This window comes from Dama dama, chromosome 26 (assembly GCF_033118175.1).
Source record: "Dama dama isolate Ldn47 chromosome 26, ASM3311817v1, whole genome shotgun sequence".
In the NCBI taxonomy this organism is placed as follows: Eukaryota; Metazoa; Chordata; class Mammalia; order Artiodactyla; family Cervidae; genus Dama; species Dama dama.
The window spans coordinates 35,715,410-35,731,189 of NC_083706.1; the positions used below are offsets into that span (position 1 = coordinate 35,715,410).

The following is a 15,780-nucleotide window of genomic DNA, read 5'->3' on the forward strand; positions in this document are numbered from 1 at the left end:
GAGCTGGAATTATTATTGCTGCCATCTTTGGAAAACACAGTTTGCCATTCCCACCATTCCCAGTTATTATGTTACTCAAACATTGAACTTCAGAAAGGCAGGTAGAGGGTGGCCAGGTAAATGAGTAGAAATCACGTGCAAGTGCAAAGTGTACAAACAATGAGAGTCTAAATGATTAACCACCCTCTTATGGGAACTGCATTTTCCCATATGCTCGAAATAGTCCTTCCTAACCCTTGTCTGTTATTGGAAGGTAAAGTTTATCCACCTCGAGCTATAATAACAGAGAGGGCTTTTCTTTTAAATTTTGTTATTGAAACAAAAGTAGATTTTTGTGCTGAACTTGTAGGCTGCAGGGGACCTGTATTTGGTCAAGTTTTCTTCTGCAGGCTTAATGTCTGTTCATGAGTAACTTGTAAGCACATGACATTCATGTCTCCCCTGCCGATTAAACCTTGAGCAGCAGAGCTAAGCCAGGGGCCTCTCTACCCATACACGAGACTCATTTTCTCCCTTTCGCATTTTCTCTCCCCTTAACCCTGAGATTCTGAAGGTCTCAATGACTGCATTTTTAGAACTGGATTTGTACTGTAGGGTTTTTTTTTCTTCCTTAAAGAAAAATAAGAACAATTTCTTTTTGGATAGAAAAAAATGTTGTATACTTTTTAAAGATAGAAAATAGGAAAAAAAGACAATTTAAAATACTTCTTTTGCTATATAACACATTGTAAATCAACTATACTTCAAAAATTTTTAAAAATAAAATAAAAATGCTTTTAATATATAGTACTTTGTATACACACAGGTGACTCATGTTCATTGGCAGAAATCAGAATTTTCAAAAATACAAGGTGAGGAAATAACAATTGCAGTGCACATCAATGCATGATATTTTTAAGAGTTTCTAAAAATACTGTTTTTAACCTAACACTGGAAAAAGATCATTTATTTTCTCTTGATGTTAAAAGATGTGTATAGTGAAATGTTACTTATTGCCCAGAGATACTAAAAGTATCAACAGTCTTAGGATATATTTTATTTTAGAATGGAAAGGTATGCTAATCATCATTATTATAAAAATCATTTCTGGATTTCTGTTGCTTTTTACCTTAAAACATTTCATAATATATAATAAGATTTATAATAATATAGTTTTAGTTCATTGATAATAAAAACTTATATTTACCTTTCATATTAAAAAGTTTTGCTTTTGAACTATGTATCCCATTTAAAGAAAAAAAAAACTATTGAAAGTAAATATTTCTACCTTTGCTTTCAAAATAAACACTGAACTTCCTGCCAGGCTAAAGAAGCCATCCTTTCTCTCTCTTTTGTTAGTGCTATTTTCTTAGCCCCACTAAGATACCACTTTGCATTTAAAATTTCTTTGAACTTCAAGTGTAAAGAAAAGGGATCAATGTCAATTAGTCAATAACCAATCAATGCCCAATCAATAAATGGTAACTCTTACCAGTATTACAGTCATGGTCAGGCTCGATAATTTAAGCTTTTTCCCCATTGGTGACATTTTCATTACTCATTGAAGCCTCAGTTTATAGTCTAGTCTAAATTTATCCAATGAAAGAGAATCCAGCATTTTTCAGATGATACACGGGTTTGTCCAACAAGTTACCCAGTAGTCATTTATTAAAAACCTCCTAATGGTCATTGGAAGGACTGATGCTGAAGCTGAAACTCCAGTACTTTGGCCACCTCATGCAACGAGTTGACTCATTGGAAAAGACCCTGATGCTGGGAGGGATTGGGGGCAGGAGGAGAAGGGGACAACAGAGGGTGAGATGGCTGGATGGCATCACTGACTTGATGGACATGAGTTTGAGTGAACTCTGGGAGTTGGTGATGGGCAGGGAGGCCTGGCGTGCTGTGATTCATGGGGTCGCAAAGAGTCGGACATGACTGAGCAACTGAACTGAACTGAACGGATTATATTAAGTATTAGCTTAGATGCTGGGAACATAAGAATGAATAGAACATACCACCCTTTCAGGGATACAGTATCTAAACAGGTCCTAGGAAAGACTGAGATTTTAATTCCATACAGAGATATTCTTTGGCTTCTTTGTGCTTACCCAGACAGCTGAGTATACTTACCTACCCATGGCATTGATCTTGATGAGCAGTCAAGAAATTCTCTCCATGTTAAATATCAGATTTTTATCAAAGAAATAAATAAAAGGCATGAAAATGATGGGAGTTCTAGTTCATCCTGGCTTCACAGATTATGTTATTTGAGAAGGCAGCAAGGTCTGTGTATTCAGCAAATCATCTGTTACCTCTGGCCAGGCTGACCCTTGAGTGGGCTGGGAGTGATACGTAGATGTTCTGTTACCATCATCACAAGTCAGTTTTAACCTAGTTCAAGTCTTTTTATTAATTTTTCTTTGTCCTTTCTATAAATCTCATGGTACCAAAAATTACTCCTTGATGCCAGTACTGTCTTCTGTGGGCTTGATTTGTTTCAATCTTAGGAATACCTAGTTTGGGCTGAATGACTTCCTGTGGTTGATAGAACTCAGCACCATTCAGGCTCCAGTCCCACTAACTCTGCCTACCTCTTCCTGTCGCATTATCTTTCAAAAAACTATCAGCCCCAGGACTTTCCTGGTGGTCCCATGGTTGAGACTCCATGCTTTCAATGCAGGGGGCACGAGTTCAATCCCTGGTCAGGGAATTAAGATCCCACATGCTGCAGGGTGAGGCCAAAAACAGACAAAAACACACACACAAAAACAACTCAAAAAAATATCAGTCTCATTTACACTTACATGAATAGTTATTAGACTTCAATTCTGGTCTTATTTGTATAGAAAGGATTTATTGTCCGTGTATTTCCCTGACATAAAGGGCATTTAATTACTTTTTTTTCCCTTTCAAAACTCTTTCGGGAGACTTTCTCTTTAAATGGTAAGAGGAAGTAACTTATGGAATAAAGCTGTGGTCTTTGTTCGGTAGATTTTTAAAATGAATATTGCACTCCTTTAACTGCCTAGAGTCACATCCTCCTGAGGTATATTTTCAAACAACCAGCCCCTGTAATTTCACATCATATTCATTGCCTATAATTGACTCATCATTTCTAATTACAACCAACACACACAGCATAGAAATCTGAGACAATTATGTGGATGACATAGGCCCTGAAGTTCATTTTATTAGAAAGAGTGTGAGACTTGAAGTAAGGGCCTATCTGTCACCATGCAGAGTCGTCACAATATTATTGACTCTATCCCTGTGGTATACATTACATCCCTATGACTCATTTATTTTATAACTGAAAGTTGGTACCTCTTAATCTCTCTCTCCTATTTTCCTCATCCTTCTCCCTACCTCTCTCACCCCTGGCAACCACCAGTTTATTCTTTGTATCTATGCATCTGTTTCTGGTTTGTTGTGTTTGTTCATTTGTTTTTTTAGATTCCACATATAAATTAAATCATATGGTATTTATTTTTCTCTGACTTAGTTCACTTAACATAGTACCCTCTAGGTCTATCCATGTTGTTGCAAATGGCAAGATTTCATTATTTTTATGGCTGAGTAATACTCCATTGTGTGTGTGTGTGTGTGTGTGTGTGTGTGTGTGTGCGCGCGCGCGTGTATGTGCATATACCACATCTTCTTTATCCATTCATCTATCAGTGGACACTTGAGTAGATGAAGGAAAGCTTTTTGATAGATGTTAATTGGTGATGAGTAGAGAGTCTTTGCTCGTTTTCATACCTGTTTCTTTTTTGGTTGTGTTGGGTTTTTGTTGTTGCGCTCAGCCTTTCTTTAGTTGCAGTGAGTGGGGTCTGTTTTTCCTTGCAGTGCACAAGCTTCTCATTGTGGTGGCTTCTGTTTCAGAGCACAGGCTCTTAAGCATGGGCTTCAGCAGCTATGGCATGCAGGCTTAGTTGCCCCTCAGCATTTGGGATCTTCCCAGACTAGGTATCGAACCGATGTCCCCAGCATTGTGAGGCAGATTCTTAGCCAATGGACCATCAGGGAAGCCCCATTCTTCACTATTTTAGCTCCTGGTTCCGGGTATCAGTTTTTTACACTGAATAAAGAAGAGTGTCCTTACTGTTAATCTCATTTGTGAAACAAGATATGTACTCTTATCACAGGACTTGGGCCCTGAAATATATCTCTACTGGATTCATCCTCTTTCAAAAGACAGTGGCAAGAACCGTTGCCACAGTTCCCAGCCTCAGGTTCCTCATAGAAACTACAGGGACTGAGGAATAGATTTGGAGAGAAAAACAATCTGCGACTACAGGATTTAAACATAAGATTGAAAGCAGCATTGGGGAAAAGCTTATATATTGCAGAGTGATCGCTAGTGATGGGACAAAGCCAGAGAGAAGCCTCAGGGATTTCTTCTGTTTTTTTCCTTTTCTAAAATACATCATTTTCCAACCACAAAGTGTGTATGCTCTGCTCAGTCGTATCCAACTCCTTTCGACACTTTGGATTGTAGCCAGCCAGGCTCCGTGGGATTTCTCAGGCATGAGTACTGGAGTGGGTTGCCATTTCCTCCTCCAGGGGATCCTTCTGACCCAGGGATCAAACGTGCATCTCCTGTGTCTCCTGCGTTGTAGGTGGATTCTTTACCTGCTGAGTCATCGGGGAAGCCCCACAATCACAAAGTAGATTTTCTTATCACTGTGGTTTGTAACTTCATTCTGTGTTGCAGCTGAGAAGTCCGTTTCTCAGAGGTTCTGAGGATGCTTTTTATGAGTATTTTTTCATTTACAAAACGTCTTCATAAGGACTTCCCTGGTGGTTCAGTGGTAAAGAATCTGCCTACCAATGCAGGGGACTCAGGTTCGATCCCTGTTGCAGCAAGACTCCACATGGTTCAGAGCAACTAAGCCTGTGAGCTGCAACTACTGGCCCGTGCATTCTAGGACCCATGCTCCCTAACAAGAGGAGCCACCACAATGAGAAGCCTGTATACCACAACTAGAGAGCAGCCCCTTCTTGCTGCAGCTAGAGCAATCTGCCCACTCCCAGCAACAAAGATCTCAAGCAGCCCCCCCAAGAAAAAACTTCTTCATAGAAAAATTAGAAAATAAAGATGAGCATAAAATTGAAACCACAAAACCATCCATGATCTAGCCAGTATTGTTAATGATAACCAGTGTTAACATTTGGATGAGTATCTCAGCTTTTCAACCTTTAAGCATCTCTTCCAACCCCAGCATGTACACAGCCTGGATTATGTGTTCAATAAATAATAATGGAAACAGCATTCTCCTCGATATTTTCTTTGAGTGGCTTAACTGCTGTGCTGAAATGGTTCATTCTAATTGTCTAAACTTTCAATACCAAAGAATAAATAGCAATTGCCTTCTCTGTAGCTCTGTGGCAGCTTGTCAAAGCCATGTTGCTGTGGGTGGTATGAAATGCAGAACTTTCGTAGGAAAATGATACTGTTTCTCAGAAAAACTCATGACCTGTGCTTGCCTTGTGGTCATCGAGGATGCGGTGGGTGTGTGACTCATAGATCAGGCCCCAGGGTGGGTTTGGCAAAAGCCCCCTTCCTCTCTTGCCTCGTCAGTGACACTTGCAGGCGATCTGTCCTGGTTTTTGTTTGGCTGTAGTATCGATACTACATTTATCCCATCTTTAGAGGTAGGAACTCGAAATTCCTTTCTTCAAGATACTTCATAAAAGAATGTCTGCTTCATTGATTCTATATATGCTGAGGAAATGTGTGCTCTAACTAGTAATTCTGTTTATCTATTGTTTCTTACTTAGGCAGCGATAAGGAAAGAACTAAATGAATTTAAAAGCACAGAAATGGAAGTTCATGAAGAGAGTCGACAGTTTACCAGGTAGGTAAACAAGATGCAGTTGGGCAAAGTAAAAGTGGATAAGATGGTAAATTTTATGTTACATGTATTTCACCACAATTTAAATTTTTTTTTAATATAGTTTAGCACAACACCATCTAGTGAACATTTCTGAAATTAAGTCCTTTTTTGTTTGTTTGTTTTCTTCCAAAGAAGTCTAAATCATTCTAGAGGGCTGTGTTTTGGTTTCTTTCTTGGTTTTATATTCTGGTGCAAAAAATAAGCATTAGCATCATTTATTCTGCTCTTAAAGAGACTCAGTTGAAGTTTTATGCCCAGAACAGATGCTGGTGAAAGTGAGTGTGGGCACAGACATGTCTACTTTGGACTCACAGTAGACCTAGCTTAGAAAGGGTAGAAGCTCAGTTTTTAGAAGGCATAGCTTAAGAAAGGAATCTGATTTTTACTGATGCCACAGAAGTTCACTATCGTCCTACCATTTCTTCTGCCAACACACTTCAGTTTCACAGGCTGCTAAAACTGGAAGAGGCTTGAGTGATCATATAGTCTGAACCACATACTTCATGGGTGTTGTTCTGTGTTTCTCTCTCGTGGGTTTAAGTGCTTTGTTATATGTGTGTGTGTGTGCTCAGTCATCTCTGACTCTTTTGCGACCCCATGGACTAGAGCCCGCCAGGCTCCTCTGTCCGTGAAATTTTCCAGGCAAGCTTCTTTTCCACTACAAGAACCTTGGAGTGGGTTGCCAGTTCCTACTCCAGAGGATCTTCCAACCCAGGGATCAAACCCGTCTCTTGCATCTCCTGCTTTGGCAGGCGGATTCTTTACCACTGAGCCGCCTGGGAAGCCCCTTTGCTATACAGAACAGACGTTATATAAGATTTTTCAAAGAATTTGCATGTTAGTCAAATCTTTGAAGCCTGTTGTTGGTCAGTTACTAAGTGGTGTCCTACTCTTTGCAACCCCATGGACTACAGCATGCCAGGCCTCCCTGTCCTTCACTATCTCCCAGAGTTTGCCCAAGTTCATGTCTTGAGTCAGTGATGCTATCCAACCACATCATCTTCTGCTGCCCTCTTCTCCTTTTGCCTTTAGTCTTTCCCAGCAGTAGGGTCTTTTCCAGTGATCAGGTGGCCAAAGTATTGGAGCTTCAGCATCAGTCCTTCCAATGAGTATTCAGGGTTGATTTTCTTTAGGATTGACTGGTTTGATCTCCTTACTTTGAAACTTAAATTGTTTTTTTTTTTGTTTTTTTTTAAAAAATACTGGGACAGATGACTGCATGAAGAATACCATGGTAGATCTTTCTGGAAAGCAAATACTGACCCCAAAACTAGAAACAGCCTTTGTAGGGCAGCCTTACATCAGGGTGTGATGGTATCTGCAGTGGGTTTTGTTTTGTTTTCTTGGTAACAACTGATATGAAGGTAAGCTTTAAAGGTTTTTCCCATGATATACTGGTTAATACTCTTTAAAATGTCTTTAAAGACATTGGTGGGGGAGTGGGTGAATTAGATGAAGGGGATTAAGAGGTACAAAATACCAGTAATGTACAGCAAAGTAATGTACAGCACAGGAAATATAGTCAATAATATTGTAATAACTTTCTATAGTGACATATGGTAACAGACTTATCATAGTGATCACTTCATAATGTATAAAAATACTGAATCACTTACGTTGTATAACTGAAACAAATATAATTCCCAGGTAACTCAGCTGGTAAAGAATCTGCCTGCAATGCAGGAGACACCCCCCCCCCCACCCCCACTTGATTCCTGGGTTGGGAAGATCCCCTGGAAAAGGAATAGGCTACCCACTCCAGTAATCTTGGGCTTCCCTGGTGACACAGACTGTAATGAATTCGCCTGCAATGTTGGAGACTTGGGTTCAATCCCTGGGTTGTCAAGATCCCCTGGAGGAGGACATGGCAACCCACTCCAGTATTCTAGCCTGGAGAATCCCCATGGACAGAGGAGCCTGGCAGGCTACAGTCCATGGGGTTGAAAAGAGTCGGACATGACTGAGCAATTAAGCACACACAAGTCAATTACAGTTCCATTTTCTAGAAAATTAAATTTCCAGAGAAGGAAAAAGTGTTCATATCACTGAGATAAATATTCCTTGCTTAGGTGTTCTTTAAAACTTGGCAGTAAAGCAAATGTCTCCTGGTATTTTTCCACTAATTTATATTACATCATTAGTGTTGCATTATGGTCGAGATATATTTAGGCTCTGAGACTTATAAAAATAATACTTATGATTTTCAAATTGTTTTCAGTATTTCTTTAAACGCTAAGAGGTTTGGTAAATGCCGCTGAGTCTTATCAAAATAATACAAACATATGATAATGTTTTACATTTAGAAAATTGCTCATATGGAAGATTATGGTGCTCTTAGCCCCAGCCATCCTTAGAGGGAATAAACACGCCATGAATCATGACCTGGCTCCTTAAATGGAACCTGACATAGAGCAACTTAATTATTAGCCTTTCTCATTAGCGCCAGGCGTTATCTGCTTATATCAAGTAAGCCTTCCCTTCAAAATCTAAACCTATTAGCTGCCTGCGGATTTAGGGTGGTTAATAAAAGGGTTGAGACAGCACTGCTTCGTCTGCCCAGGCACCTCTTTATCCAGAGATAATCTCCCACACAGTGATGTGTTAGTCAACTCTGGGAGCACCCATTCCCACATTCCCATTCCCTTCCTTGGCTCTGATCTCCAGAGAGAGTCATAAAAAGCTGGTGACATTGGTTGTCTCTGGGAGGGAAACTGGATGACTAGGGACCAGGCAGGGTGGGGAGATGACACAACTTACCCTTCTGAACCTTTTGGATTTTTGAAACATAAGAATGTATCACCTTGTTGAAAATGTTTTTAAATTTAGAAAAATGAAGGATCCATTTCCAAAGTTGTCTTTCCGTCAATGAGGTTTCCAGCATGGTGGCTTTTCATGAGTAGTATGCTGGCATTAATACCACGACATGCCTGCTATGGGTGTACTGAGAAGACACCTCTAAAAACTCCATCATGAGTACGTTCTCTGAACGTTTGACCTGAAGATGGATTGTAGCCCATCCATCCATCTAGAGTGGAAAGATCCACTCTTTCATCTGCTTCTCCCAGTTTCTCCAGATACCTCTTGAAATTAAAATGCATCCTAGGGCCATCTGAGAAGCATGAGGATTAGTGGTCCGTATAAGAGTTCATCCTTTGGCTTGCAAGGTACCAAGCTCTAACCTCTATTCTTGAGAACATTTTCAGCTTGTCCAGCCACATACTGATTTTTCTTCCTGCCCCAGCAGCTGCCCACCTGGTCCAGTGTTCAAAACCCAGAAGAACATTTGAAGAGCACTGTACTGTTAAATAGGGCCAGTGCATTCTGGAAAGAAATCACCATGGCAAAGAAAACTCACTTCCCTTTCCAAAGTAAATGGGATTTCTACAATTTAAAGTAATTCTTTAAATTATAAAGACATGTCAATTGTTTGAAAAGGCTTTACATGAAAAACTAAACTTGAAAATGGTTACAGCTGAATGGTAAGATCTATGACTCGTTGTAGCCTTTGATTATTCTGTTTTCCAAATTTTTTAAAATGTCAACATATATCAGACTTATAATCAAGAGAGAATATTGCTTTTAAAAATAAACTTCGAATTTTGTAAACAAGAACATTTTTAGAGTATGCAAAATAATACGTTCATACATATAATTCTCTGTGGGTGCATGTGTGTATGCGTGGGTCCTCAGTTGCTCACTGTGTCTGACTCTTTGGGATGGTAGCTTACCAGGCTCCTCTGTTCATGAGATTTTGCCAGCAAGAATACTAGAGTTGGTTGCCATTTCCTCCTCCAGGGGATCTTCCTGACCCAGGGATCAAACCCACATCTCCTGCATTGCAGGAGGTTTCTTTTACCACTGAGGCATCTGGGAAGCCCCTTATATAATTTTATCAGTTTCTATATTATTTGCTTAATATATTAAGCAAAGAATCATTAAATTGATAACTCTTAGAATCAAAATGGGCCTCAAGAGATTACTGGCATAATGTTAAGTGGAAAAATCCAGATACTGACTAAAGTATACGTATATAGCAGTGGTTTGTTTTAAAATTCAGATGCATAGGAAAAAGATTGGGAAATAACATTAAAACAGCCACAAAAAGAATGAAATATTGCCATTCATAGCAACATGGATGACCCTAGAGAATATCATATTAAGTAAAGTAAGTCAGACAGAGAAAGACAAATATTATCTGATATCACTTATATGCAAAATCTAAAAAACACAAATTAACCTATATACAAAACAGAAACAAACTCAGACATAGAAAACGAACATGTAGTTACCAAAGGGGAAAAAAGGGTAGAAAGGACAAATTAGGAGTGTGGAATTAACATCTATAAACTACTATACATAAACTAGATAAGCAACAAGAATTTACTATATAACATAAGGAATTATATTCAGTATCTTTTAATAACCTATAATGGAAAATAGTCTGAAAAAAACTCTTTATATGAGTCAATCAATTTGTTGTACACCTGAAACTCACTCAATATTATAAATCAACTCTACTTCAATAAAAATAAATAAATGAATAGACACATAAAAGTAAGTAATGCCAAGTCTTAAGGAAAAGAAAAACTCTTAATGGTGTGTCATAGAGTGGAGCTATGGGGGTTTTTTCCTCTACTTTTCAAGTTTCCCTAATGTAGTTATGTTGAGAAGTGTGTTTGTGTATGTGTGTGTGTTTAATTATCTAGGGACTTCCCTGGTGGTCCAGTGGTTAAGACTCTGTACTCCTAATGCAGGGAAATCGGGTTCAGTCCCTGGTAGAGGAACTGGATCCCACATGCCACAACTGAAATAATACTACATGCTGCAACTAAGACCTGGCTCAGCCAGATAAATAACTATTTTTTAAAAATACAGTAATTATCTCATTCTGTGCCATCTTGAGCTATTATAGCCTATGTAGATTTACAGATAAATTAAACTACCCTTTGAGCTTCTACACAGGCTTATCAAAATGCGACATGGTGGAACTATACTTGTGACCTCAGTAAACATTAATTCAGTGACTTCCATCGTGGTCCAGTGGTTAAGACTCTGTGCTTCCACTCAGGCAGCAAGGGTTCGATACCTGGTCAGGGAACTAAGATCTCACATGCCATGCAGTGTAGCGAAAAATTAAAAAAACATTAATTAGGGGCCCTCCACAGAGATTGAGAAGGAAATGGCAAACCACTCCAGTATTCTTGCCTGGAGAATCCCATGGACAGAGGATCCTGGCAGGTTACAGTCCATGGGTCACAAGAGTCGGACACAATTTAGCAACTAAACCACTACCACCACAGAGAATGAGAGGGCTGCTTCTGTAGAGATACTCTCTCGAGGGCTCCATTTCCTTGCTACCTGGACAGAAACTGAAAAGAATTGCAAAATGTCGCTTAGACCACCAGAGTTGCAAGCATGGCTTTGTATTCAGACTCACGAATTCCCATCCAGCATGTGATCTGACTTCAGTTGAACAAGGAGCAGTGGTCTAGGAGAACCTCCTCATTTGTTTAACATAATTGTATGTGCCTTGACCATTAAACCCTTTTAAGTAAAGAGGAAATTAATTACTCTCTCAGGATTTCTGAATATATCAACTGGGGAAGTATAGGAAAGTAACATTTTACATTTAGTGAGTCATTTCATATTTTATATTATCAGAAATGAATTTATAGGAAGGTGAAAATTTTTATGTATTTGTGTAGGAACCATTATGGGAAAGAGTTGTCTTTACCTGAATTCCATGACTTGGTGTTTTGCTTCTATTCACTCTCTCTCAAAAGTATGAATATAAGAAAAAAATTATTGATGTTTTTAACAAGAAGAAAATATAGATAGCTTCCAAGTCCGAGTTTCAGGAAAGTTCTGACAAAAGGGTAGACGAGAAGCTTAAGGATCATGAGGGCACAGTAATTCTATTTATTCCTTCATCAAATTGAAGCCTAAAGCCAAACTGTCATTCTGTCAGATAGGCAAACTTCCCCGGAGGTAAAGCTGAACTTCGTGTACCTCAAAATGAATGCAAGCCACAGAGTGGGTACCAAACTTAAGAAAAATTTGCATTTTCAGCACCTCTCACCATAAAATGTTGGAGTTGATTTTGAAGATAAGATGCCTAATTTAAACAGGATATAAATGTTCCTTTCTGATTGGATAAGGTCAGAATTGATCAAAATAGATGTATTTTGACCAGATCTGGGCAGTGCTTATAAGGAGAGGTTACAGTTCTGACCCCCCAGCTTTGTCAGCATATTACCACATTCAGAGGATTGGTTAGTCGTCATCTTCTCCTCGCCAGTCTAGACACTATGCTGATGGCCTGACTTTCCAACAAAATCCAGTCTGTAAACTCATTCTGTAATGGGATCCATGGGCAAATAGCGTCTGCAGAAAAACACAAAAAATTTTGTAGTGTCCTGCTAATTTTTGGAAATTAAAAGCAGGACACGTTCCAAGAAAATACTGGGTTTTAAAAGGTTCTAAATCTTATCTGGTCCACTGGCTACTCCCATTGTTGCCCAACCCAATTTCTTTTTAAATATTTACTTATTTATTATTTGGCTGCACTGGATCTTAGTGGCAGCATGCGGGATCTAGTTCCCTGACTAGGGATCAAACCCAGGACCCTTGCATTGGGAGGTCCCACCCAACCCTATTCTTAATTTACCTTCTTCATCCCAGAGACATTACTGATTGAAGAGAAAGCCTCTTGTGTCCTTGGAACCCAAGACCAAGTGAAGATTAGGACACTGTGGAATGATTGGTCCTGCAAATTTGGAGAGACCTTAAAAAATTGCTACAAAGAGGGATCTTTGATAGGTCAGGGTGTAAAGATTCTGCAGGTGCAGTATGTTTGTGTTGTCAGAGCTCCCAGGGCTATTCCTCCTCCCTCCACGTGGTGTGGGTGGTGCTCCTCTGTCCTGCTTCTTGTTTCACTCTCCCTGCCCACCACCCCACCCCCACCCCCGCACCCCAGGACATCACTGGCCTGGCTTTTTCTGGTAATTGAGAAAAGTTTGTGCTGAGCCCATTTTCATCTAGTTCTCTTTGTGGCGGCAAAAGGCAGATGTGTTTGAGACAATTGTAGCAATCAAAGTGTAGCCTGGAAATGTGGACCAAGATTTTTCTCTGGTCAGAACTGATCAAAACTGGTGGGTGTAGAAATCCAGTTGATTACGTTTTCCATTCCGTTCTACCCAGAGGGCAACAAAAGTACCCTTTGAATGAAAGCATGGATGACAACTGAAGTGACTTAGCATGCACGCACGCATAGATAGACATGTTTTAATCTCATAGTCTCACATAGGTTAGGAACACAGAGTCTAGAGCCTGGCCTTCAAGCTCTCTGCCTTGACTGAGCATCCCTGTGCCTCAGTTTCTACATCTGTACAAAAAGGATACAGGAGTACTTACCTCATAGGATTATTTTGAAGATTAAATGAGGTAGTATATGTATAGCACTTGGAATTGTGCTAGGCACATGGTAGAATTTAATGTGTGTGCTCAGTCATGTGTGACTCTTTGCAACCCCATGGACTGTAGGCTACCAGGCTCCTCTGTCCATGGAAATTTTCCAGGCGAGAATACTGGAGTGGGTTGCCACTTTCTCCTCCAGAGGATCTTCCCGACCCAGGGCTAGAACCCTCATCTCATGTCTCCTGCATTGGCAGGCAGATTCTTTACCACTAGTGCCACCAAATTTAATAGTTAGGTATTATCTGCCTCTCTTTCTTTCACATTTTATATGTTTGATTTTAAGAGGTTTTCAATTACTATTGAAATATTTTTATACAATTTGCATAGTTTTTCTTCAGGTTATAGTTGACTCTTCCTAGAAAGCATGATGGAATATCATATCAAATGGGTTATCATGGATCAGTATATACTCAGGTGCAATTGTGTTAAGTGGATCTCATGATTAAACTCTTCAGTTACATAGAGTTACTTATAGAACAAGTAATCAAATAACCAAGTGCACCTATAAATATGTACTGAGTTGTTCATGTGTTAGCAAGTATTTACGGAGCATAGAGAGTGAATCATACTCTTCTGGACCCTAGGAGTTTAGAACATGTCTAAGTCCTCATGCTCACATGCTTGTGTTCTAGTGAGGGAGACAGACAGTTAGCAAGTAAATGAACAAATAGACAATAATCACTTCTTTTCTTTTTAAAAGGGTGGGTCCTTTTTTTTATTTTAAATATTTATTTACTTGGCTATATTGGGTCTTAGTTGCGGCACATGGGATCTAGTTCCCTGTCCAGCGGTCGAACCTGAGCCCCCTGCATTTAGCACGGAGTCTTAGCTGTGGGACCACTCAGGAAGTCCCTAGATATGATCATTTCAGATAGTGCTAAGTGCTATGAAAAAAAAGATAACAGGACGCTGTGCCAAGAGCGAGGATGGCTATGGGTAGAATGGCTAAGAACGGAGTCTCTGGAGGAAATTAAACTTACTCTGTGATTTAAATGACAGGAGGAAGCTGTCAGCACTGTTTGGGGAGAGAAAAACACTTCCCCTAAGGGTATCAGCTAATGTAGTGGGGAGAGCTGCTGCAAGAGGCCTGAGGTGGGAAGGATTTTGCATGATCAGAGGGCAGGAATAAAGCTCAGGTGACTGAAGCAGTCATGTTATCCCTGCGTAACAGTGTAGAACATGGAGGTTCACACACCTGCCCAAGGGTGTGGACAGAACAGAGTCAAGAATTGAACTCATAGTGGACACATCCCTACTTGAATCACAACGTGTTTGCTCGTTTTGGAAAACTTGGTATAACCTATTTTATTTTGACTTCTGGTCGAACATGCTGAAGTAATGTCATGTCACAGGCTCCATACATCCTTCATATAGCTCCAATTATCAACTTATAGCCAATCTTGTTTCATCTGTTCTTCTGTCTTTAATTTTTCGTTTTTAATGCTTGATTCAACATAGCAACATTTATTAAGTAATACCATATGCTAGATATTGTATTCTATAAGTATATGAAAGTGAGTAAGCCCAAGTCTTTTCTTAGCATCTCATGATCTAAAAGGAGATACACCCATACACACACACACACACACACACATACATACATACATACACACACACACACAAAATGATCAGTAACTGGTATAAACCAAATATTGTGGGTACACAGAATAGAAGCAATTATTGCTTTTCTGAGAGGTGGAGGAAAAAGGATTTTGGGGAACTCACAGAGGAAGATTGTAGGAGATAGAGATGGGAGGAAAGATAAGGGTAAAGGAAAGTGGAGAGCCTTTAGGAGGGCACATGATTGGAATTTAGGGTATTTAGGGAGTGGTTGTGAAGTCAGAAAATGGGTTGGGCCACAGCCTGAAAAGCCTCAGCCATCACTCTAAGAAATTTAAATTTTATTAATAGTGGGGAACAGTGCAATGATATTAACAAAGATCTAGGATGATTGGATCAGTATTTATGGTAATAATGCCAATGACAGTGTGGAGCATAGATTTGATCTCCCAATCTATGAGCCTGAGACAGGGAAATTAATTTGGAGTCTGGGCAGATGAACATTAGATTTTACTTGAACAAATGAACATGAGAGTAGGCAAGATAAATGAAATACCAAGTAGAATTGCATAATTGTGGAATCACAGAAGTGATTCAGAAGTGATTCTGAAGAAGTGAATCAGATAAGGCTTCTGGAGAAGATGGCTTTTGACCTTGATCTTAGATATGAAAACATATATGGAAAATGAAAGGAGTGATTGCAATATTAGAGAGGAACATGTTCAAAAGCAGAGGGCTACAAAATCACAAGGACTGTTCATGGAGGGGCATGAATCCAGCCAGCTAGCTAGCATGCTGTTAGTATCATTAGTAGTTTCAGCAAAAGGTGGAGAAGGCTTGAATGAATCCAGAGACAGGCAGTCGG

At 39.5% G+C, this 15,780-nt stretch overlaps 1 protein-coding gene across 10 annotated transcripts in view; it reads left to right on the forward strand.

The window, feature by feature from the left end:
- Positions 1 to 15,780, forward strand: part of PHACTR2 (phosphatase and actin regulator 2) — a 214,523-nt gene that overhangs the window by 191,406 nt on the left and 7,337 nt on the right. For 7 of the 10 annotated variants that reach the window (XM_061130307.1, XM_061130302.1, XM_061130309.1 and 4 more), the window contains one exon: positions 5,764 to 5,840. In XM_061130307.1, the coding sequence (XP_060986290.1) occupies positions 5,764 to 5,840 (77 nt within the window). Of the gene's footprint in view, positions 1 to 5,763; positions 5,845 to 15,780 lie in introns of those variants that run through there. The other 3 variants (XM_061130303.1, XM_061130310.1, XM_061130312.1) reach the window with 1 other exon arrangement.